This window comes from Camelina sativa, chromosome 9 (genome assembly GCF_030686135.1).
Source record: "Camelina sativa cultivar CO46 ecotype springtype chromosome 9, ASM3068613v1".
NCBI lineage: Eukaryota > Viridiplantae > Streptophyta > Magnoliopsida > Brassicales > Brassicaceae > Camelina > Camelina sativa.
In genome coordinates this window covers 33965767-33974684 of record NC_141888.1, presented here as the reverse complement: position 1 = coordinate 33974684, position 8918 = coordinate 33965767, and the positions used below count along the sequence as shown (strand labels likewise).

General features: G+C 38.1%; 1 protein-coding gene and 1 pseudogene across 1 annotated transcript; both read left to right on the top strand.

Moving 5' to 3' along the window:
* Positions 1-345: 345 nt before the first annotated feature.
* On the top strand, positions 346-1655 carry LOC104712664 (uncharacterized). The gene is made up of 4 exons (XM_010429611.3): positions 346-749; positions 830-894; positions 988-1044; positions 1131-1655. Exons 1-4 carry the CDS (start codon positions 557-559, stop codon positions 1317-1319), a joined length of 504 nt encoding a protein of 167 aa, XP_010427913.2. The 5' UTR covers positions 346-556; the 3' UTR covers positions 1320-1655.
* An 848-nt stretch (positions 1656-2503) lies between these two features.
* Positions 2504-8076, top strand: LOC147939128 (uncharacterized; annotated as a pseudogene).
* Positions 8077-8918: the final 842 nt, after the last annotated feature.

The window sequence follows — 8918 nt, the reverse complement described above, 5'->3', positions numbered from 1 at the left end:
TACTATACAAATTTTCGTAAATATAAATTTTAACAACAAGTATTTTAATTATTGGTTGAAACATGTTTTTGTTTACGTAAATTTTCAGATATAACTACAGAAAAAGATAGATTTGAAATATGTAATAAGTAAAAATATCTTTGTGCTATTCACCCCGATTTTTGGGCGCCGAGGCGTTACTTTGCTTGTTCTGCCTCCACAAGTAAAAGTATTTGTCATTTTCATTATTCAAAAACCACGTGTCATGTCATGATCATGGACATGACCGTCCATTTGATCGCAGCCGCCCAATGTTAAAATATCTAAAGATTGTGTGGATAATATCTTGCTTTGTTGCTATGTTCCGGAACGTTCTTGAGACAAGATATTTTTGGAGACCTCGAAAACTTCTAGAACTTGCTTTTGTAAGAATCTTGTTACATATAACCGCCATTGGAACTCAACTCCTGTTTTTATATAAACCCCCCAAACAAAAGCTTACAACTAATATATCATCTCGTGAATATGCGTTGATCAGATTACATATATAGAGAATATATATATACGTAAGTAACCAATGGAAGGTGGCATTAAGCAAACGTCGTCGTATTACGAGATTCTTGGCGTTGCCGTTGACTCTTCGGCGGAGCAGATACGCCGGGCGTATCATAAGCTTGCTATGAAATGGCATCCTGATCGGTGGACGAATGATCCTTTTGGAGCTGGGGAAGCTAAACGAAGGTTCCAGCAGATTCAAGAAGCTTATTCAGGTAAAGATCTGTTCAGACTTTGTTTTGAGGTTTCTTGTTGTTGCCCGAGTGACTGACATTGTTTTCTTGGGATGTTTTAGTGTTGTCGGATCAGAGGAAACGAAGTTTTTATGATGCTGGACTCTATGATTCTGGAGAAGATGAGGTATGGTTACTTCAATTGAGGTTTTGATATATTCGTAAATTGTTTTTTTCATCACAAATCTGATTGGTTTTGTGTTTTTTTTTTGCTCTAAAGGGATACTTTGATTTTGTTCAAGAGATGGTTTCACTCATGGTTCAAACTAGAAGAGAGGTACATCTCAACTTTAGCACCTGATTTGGAGACCTTCCACTGTTTCTTCTCACACACGTTAACGGTGTAATAATGTTGGCGTGCAGGAAAAGCAATACAGCTTGGAAGAGCTGCAGACTATGGTCGATGACATGGTCTGTGAGTTCCAATCAGAACCATTGTTCCAGAACCAATCAGTGGAAATGAATTTCGACCTAAACCAACCCGTTGATTGGCATTCACAGATGTCTGTACCGCTTTCAAGCTTTGACTTCTATCCGCAGAGCAGCTACTAAACTAGATCCATTTGGGGAAGCAATAATATGAAACTCTCATATTTTGATTTAGATTTCTTGGAGACTCCGACCCGTGACTAATGAAGGATCAATGTCCCGGGTTTTTTCAGCTGATGGACTGGCTTCAAAATCTCAACTACTCTACTGTGACTTCTGGTACACGAAGTAGAATTTGTTCTAGGGTTTTCACGTTTTGTTGTTTGGAAATTTTGCTAGGTTTAAGAAGCATTGGTTTGTAATTGCGTTTTTCTAATGCTTCTGTACTCTAGTAAAAACTTCTTTTCATGTACCGAAATAATGTCATTTGGAAAAGAAAAAAATCTTTAGAAAAGAAAAGAGGAAGAAGCAAGTCAAGCAATGGCGAACATATAGAGCCCAAGTGCCCAATCATCGTTTTTACTTTTCAGTTTAACCTTAAATTGGATCCAAGTCTTTTTACTCCGGCCCATTGAGTCGGTCAATCATCAATGTACATATCCCTTTTCCAGTTTTATTCCAGTTTTAGAATATACAAGTATAATTTTCTTAACATTAAATAAGACCGTAATAAAATAAAGCATAGTCGGTGGCCGTATTTATTATAATGATTAGTCAACGTATTCATTTGCATGTGCAATGGTTAACCAAAAGCAGTGTTAAAAAAGCGGTTTAGGCGGCCGTCTACGCGCTAGACGGTTAGCAAGTGCCTAGATAACCGTGTAAACCGCTTAAAATTACATTAATTTAATTTTAATATTTATTTTTTATTTTTAATTATATATATTTAAATTATTAAATTTTATATCTGTATACGTATTATAAATATTTATATTGTTAATATAACTTAAATAAATGTATTTTTCTTACTTTTGTTTATAATTTATAATTTTTTATTTTTCTAACATATATTTGTACATAATTATATATATATAATGTTTTATATTGTAAACGCCTAAACCGCCTAAAAACTGTCTAGGCTCCGATTAGGCTTTCTAGGCGCTAGGCGCTGGGTCACCGCCCAAATACCGCCTAACGCTTTCTTGAACACTGACCAAAAGAACCAAGTTATGGGATACAAGGACAGAGACGCTGTGTTCATAGCCTTCCCCAAATTATTATCCCCTTAAATTCATAACGTGAGTCCAATGGTTTGAATCCTATACTAGAAGACTTCTTTCTATGAATGAAGCAGCAAAAAAGATGTTTTTCTCTCTGGGCGATTTCTTCGAAGAACGCCCCTTCTCTTTCAATTTCTTGTCTCCGATCTACTGTAAGATCAGGAGTTTGTTTCCGTCCACAAATCCTTCCGTTTCTTCACTGGGGATTCATGTCGGCGGTTATTTTCTGTCAATTAACATTGACAGTTTGTCTCTCCCAAAATTTACGGGAGATAACCGCCACATAAAACCGCCTTGGTTAAACTATAAAATCACACCATTCCCTCGCTTTTTCTCGATCAACTACCCGATTTCCATTGTTTACTTCAATCACCCGCCAAATATGAGTGACAATATCCGAAAATCTGTCCAAGATCTTACCTTGGGCATTGACGATGCCCCGATCTCGCTTCCACCGGAGTTTCTTTCACGAGCGATCTCCGTCAACCATCATACTCTGGTGGTCACACCGGTCAACCCCCGGAAGCAAAACTTGCGAGCACTGATCCGGCAGATGCCACGAGTCTGGGGCTTTCCTGATGAATGCGTAGGACGCATTCTGGAGGGTGGGAGAGCGCAGTTTCGTTTTCAGTCTGAAGATACTCTGAATTTGGTGCTCCGTAGAGGCCCTTGGTCTTTTGGTGATTGGATGGTTACCACTCATCGATGGTATCCTAACATAAGCGAGGCTAATATGAAGATCATACCATTCTGGGTTCAGATTCAAGGTATTCCTACTCTTTGCTTAACCAATGATATGGCTAGGTGGGTAGGAATAAGATAGGATATGTCTCGGAAGTAGATTACAATGAGAATAAGATGCAAGTAGGGGCTGTCCGTGTTAAGATAGACTGGAATGTTGATGATCCTTTGCGCTTTCAAAAGAATATTCAATTCATTGCTGGTGAGAACACGATAATCAAGTTCCGTTATGAGCGACTACGCAATTTCTGTACAAAATGCGGTTCTCTCAAACACGATGTCAAGGAATGCACCCTTGATTTTGATGATTCCGACCCAGAGGATCCAGGCAGTGAAAGTGATGACGAGAATCACGATAAGGGTGACAAAGATATGTCCAAGGCAAACACTCTACCATCTGTTGACCCTGCAAATCTGATTCCAGGGCTAAACATGCCACCACCACCACCAGTACCTGTTCAGGGGAATGTTTCGTATAGAATGGTGAATAAGTGTCTCCCAAGTGCTCTTGTGGATAACGATCTGATGGTTGAATGCACACGCTATTTGAAGGCAAAACAGGTGGCACATATTGCAGAACCCTATGAACCACAAGCCTATCTTGATGGTAAGTCTGATGATGCACAACCAGAGTTCGTGTTCATGAAACGTAAACGAGTTCAGTTTGAGGCATCTTTTAACAGAGCCGAAGCAGCGGAGGAGTTGGTGGTCCTGAACCAACTCCGAAAGAAGACTCATCGCACTGTTTCTGTTGGTTCTTGCTCTGTGAACAATGGTTTCGACGGAGGCGCGGGGGGCCCGGTACCCCCACGGTTCCCAATATGAAGATCCTTTCATGGAATTGCCAAGGCGTCGGCCCTTCTCTAACGTCTTCGCGTATTAAAAAGCTATATCTAACTACTAAGTGTGATTTGCTCTTTCTTTCTGAAACTCTAAACAATAATGATGTAATATATAAGCTTAAGGATGATCTAGGTTTTTCTAATGTTTTAATTCAACCCCCTCAAGGTAGGAGTGGAGGTTTATGTTTATTCTGGAATGCTAATGTTGTTCTTTCCTTGATCTCACAAGATGAGAGACTTATTGATGTAATGGTGGATCATAATAATATTAAGTTCTACTTGTCTTGTGTGTATGGTCACCCTGTCTCTACTGAAAGACATCATTTATGGGAACGATTTGAACACCTAGCGATATCACGTAATGAACCATGGATACTAATTGGAGATTTTAACGAAATTGTAAGTAACAGAGAGAAGATTGGAGGTCCTCTTCGAGATGAATGGACATTCCGTGATTTCAGACATATGTTGGCAGTGTGTGATCTTCAGGACATACGTTCATGAGGGAATACTTTCTCTTGGGTTGGTGAACGTCACAACCACACGATACAATGCTGCTTGGATAGGGCTATGTTTAACTCACCAGGGTCTGCCTTCTTCCCAAATGCAGAAGCTCAGTTTCTTGATTTTGCTGGTTCAGACCACAGGCCTATTCTACTCGACCTCAATGATATAATAAGACACAAGCGCCAAATTTTTTATTTTGATAAACGTCTTTTAGACGCTCCAAACTTTCAAGAAGTCGTTAAAGATGGATGGCTCGCGAGTGATGAAAATGCAGACATTCCAATCACTGAGAGAATTAAAAACTGCAGACGCAGTATGGCAGCATTAAAACGAGAACATCGACTAAATTCAGAGGAACGAATCACTAATCTTCAAACAAGATTAAACTTTGCAATGGAGAGTTTCAATCCACAGATACGGAATACTATTCCTTTTTTGCAAGATGATCTAACTAAGGCTTATAGTGATGAGGAGAAACACTGGCAACAAAAGAGCAGGAATCAATGGATGACTTCTGGAGATCAAAATACCAATTTTTTCCACGCTTGTGCAAAAACAAGATTTGCAAAAAACTGGATCACTTCTATATCTGATGACCAAGGGAATTTATATCAAGGAGATAAGGATATTGGCGATCATGCTCAAAGCTTTTTCTCAAAAATATTTGAAACAGCTAATCATCAAGTCACACCCTCGGTGTTTGCGGATTTCATTCCCAAAGTCTCTGATGAGGCAAATAAGAGACTAACACGAGTGTTCACAGGTGAGGAGATATACGATGCAATTTGTTCAATTGGTGATGATCGAGCACCAGGACCAGACGGCTTAACTGCAAGATTCTACAAATCTTGTTGGGAAACAGTCGGACCACAAGTCATACAAGAGGTGCAAAGTTTTTTCGAAACTTCAACATTGAAACAGAGCATAAACCATACCAACATTTGTATGATACCAAAAATTGAAAATCCTCAAACACTCTCAGACTACCGGCCAATAGCATTATGTAATGTGCTATATAAAATAATTTCTAAATGTTTGGTTCATCGTTTAAAACCACACCTTAACGACATTGTTTCCGAATCGCAAGCTGCTTTCATTCCAGGACGTTTAATTCAGGACAATGTGATGATTGCACATGAAGTAATGCATTCTTTAAAGGTCAGACCGAGAGTCTCACAAAACTATATGGCTGTCAAAACGGATGTCACTAAAGCATACGATCGCGTGGAATGGAACTTTCTGGAAACAACACTGAATCTATTTGGCTTTTGTCCAAAATGGATTAGCTGGATTATGACCGTAGTAACTACTGTTAACTATTCAATCTTGATAAATGGTGCTCCCTATGGTTATGTTCATCCAAATAGGGGTATCAGACAGGGTGATCCACTATCACCATACCTCTTCATATTATGCTCAGACATACTTAGTCATCTAATCTCGTCAAGCGTTAACGATGGTGATCTTAGTGGTATACATATTGGAAACGGCGCTCCATGTATTACTCACTTACAGTTTGCTGATGACTGTTTATTTTTCTGCAAGGCAAATAAGAAAAACTGCCAATCTCTGAAAGATATTTTTGACGTTTATGAGTATTATTCAGGATAGAAGATAAATACTTCAAAATCAATGATAACTTTTGGCAGCCGAGTTTATGGACACACTCAAATACGTTTGAAATCTATTCTTGACATCCCAAATCATGGAGGAGGAGGGAAGTACTTAGGTCTACCTGAGCAGTTCGGTCGAAAGAAAAAGGAGATGTTCGAGTACATTGTTGACAGAGTTAAAAAACGCACAAATTCTTGGACTGCTAAGAAACTATCACCTGCGGGAAAAGAGATTATGTTAAACTCTGTAGCTTTATCAATGCCGGTATACGCTATATCGTGTTTCAAGCTTCCATTAGGAATCACTTCAGAGATTGAATCACTTTTAATGCAGTTCTGGTGGGAAAAGAACTCAAATCAACGCAGTATACCATGGATCGCCTGGAAGAAACTACAACATTCGAAAAGAGAAGGGGGTCTGGGATTTAGAGACTTAGCTAAATTCAATGATGCACTTCTTGCAAAACAAGCGTGGAGATTGATTCAAAATCCTAATTCTTTATTTGCCCGCGTATTGAAAAACAGATACTACCGAGAGGAATCAGTTTTAGATGCCAAACAAAGGAAGAAACAATCTTATGGCTGGTCATCTATTTTAATAGGACTGGATGTCATTAAAAAGGGTTCAAGATTTATTGTGGGGGATGGTAAATCCATTCGTATAGGTTTGGATAATTTTATAGAAGAGCACCCTCCACGATTAGTTCAAACTGTACCTTTGCAATCAAAAACTACTCTTGATCAATTTATTTCTACTTCTGGTGAAAGTCGATACTGGGATAATCATAAACTCCTTTCATACGTATCCCAGGAAGAGCAGGTCATAATACAAAACATTCATCTCTCACAAGTACCACAACCGGACAAATTAATTTGGAACTATACTAGATCAGGTGAGTACACAGTCAAGACAGGATATTGGTTTGTTACACATTACCCTTTCGATCCTGGAGTAGTCCTAAATATTCCTCATGGTTCAGTGGAACTTAAGAACAAAATATGGAAGCTACGGCTGTTACCAAAGATCAAACACTTTTTATGGCGTATTCTATCGCAAGCAATACCAGTCACCACAAGATTAAGTACAAGAGGTATGAATATTGATCCTCCATGCCCGAGATGTCATCAATCTGATGAAACCATACACCACGCTTTTTTCTCGTGTCCCTTTGCCATGATGGCTTGGAGATTTTCTTGTTGTTCTTCCCTAGCCGTCACTCAACTACAATCCAATACAGAGGACATTATTGCACAGCTACTTAATAGTCACACGCAGATTTCCAACCTGTTTGATTATTTATTACCCTTTGTTTTACTCTGGCGGATTTGGAAGGCGAGAAATAACCAAGTTTTCAATAATTATCGAGAAAGTGTCTCAAAAACAGTCTTACTTTCGAAATCTGATACAAAAGAATGGATCAACAGTCTACAACATATATCTTCACCATTATCTAATGCACGTACGAATATAACATCGTGGCTTCCACCGTCTCCACCGATCCTTAAATGTAACTATGACGCGAGTTATGATCATCACACTCATGAGGCTGTTAGCGGATGGATCTTCAGAAATTACAAGGGAGAGGCTATTGTGTGGGGTGCAACAAAATTACATAATGTTCGATCCTCTTTACAAGTAGAAACAAAGAGTTTGCTTACTGCAATACAACAAGCATGGATCCGCGGGTACAAGGAGATTGTATTTGAAGGCGATTGTGAAATCTTAACAAAAATAGTTAATGGTGACATAGTGGATATATCCCTAAGAAACTTTATTCAAGATATCAGAACCTGGACTTCCAAACTACAGAAAGCTACTTTCAGTTTTACAAAGAGAGATTGTAATAAGGTAGCACATGCTTTAGCTAAATTTGGTTGTATAAATTGTCAATATTATTGTGACTCTGTACTAAAGCCCCCATGGCTAGGCAACACACTTTGTAATGATCCAGTTTAATCAATATATATTCATTTGCGAAAAAAAAAAAAAAAAGAAGACTTCTTTCTTGTATTTGTTATTCTAGAGTTTTTTTTTTTTTTTTTTTCCTAAGAAGGGAAACTCTCGTTGAAAATGAAAATATTTAGAATTACAATCACAGATTCTAAACCTATAGGATTGACTCCCAAAGCAAAAAAAAAAAGAGAGAAAATAAAAAAAAAACAATTAGTCCATCGGGTCAACGTAAGCCGTGAAGCAAAGTGATACATGATTTTCTTAGAGTTTTACAATAACAACAACAAAATGTAGTCCCTTGGGTTGAATTGAATTCTAATTAAACCTACAATACGTATATGGTTCTTTCACGATTTTTCTTTTTTGGGAAATCATAGTGGCATAATAGATTTACGAAAGGAACCAACCACTAAAGATGACTAGGTATACTAATTTACTGCTTTCGACCAATTCCAAGTTATAATTTTAATCGCAGACTTCGCCTGCTTTTCATGTTTTTGTTAGAAGAGGCGGTCCAATTCACGCTTTAGCAACGATGTTTAGACAACACACCAGTGGTGGTGTGACACCACACAGTGATGCATATTATATGCTTTAAATTTTATAAACCAGATTACTACCAATCTGCGATCAATCATTGTGTCATCAAACGTTCTTATTATTGGCAGCAAATAATTGGAAAACTTTAAAGTATATATTTTTATTTTTGAGTGGACGACGGTGGATTAAAAGGCTAATACTTCCACTATTGTTAAGTAATTTAATTATTATTTCGAGTAACACGATCATATGTTATATGGTCTCCATATGGGACCCCTTAATCCAAGCTCCAACTCACATGTAAA

Excerpts from the sequence above, each read along its gene's own strand:
- LOC104712664 (XM_010429611.3), top strand. The coding sequence starts at position 557 with ATGGAAGGTGGCATTAAGCAAACGTCGTCGTATTACGAGATTCTTGGC. Across the intron at positions 895-987 it reads ATGATTCTGGAGAAGATGAG|GGATACTTTGATTTTGTTCA; the intron begins GTATGGTTACTT and ends TTTGCTCTAAAG. Across the intron at positions 1,045-1,130 it reads TGGTTCAAACTAGAAGAGAG|GAAAAGCAATACAGCTTGGA; the intron begins GTACATCTCAAC and ends GTTGGCGTGCAG.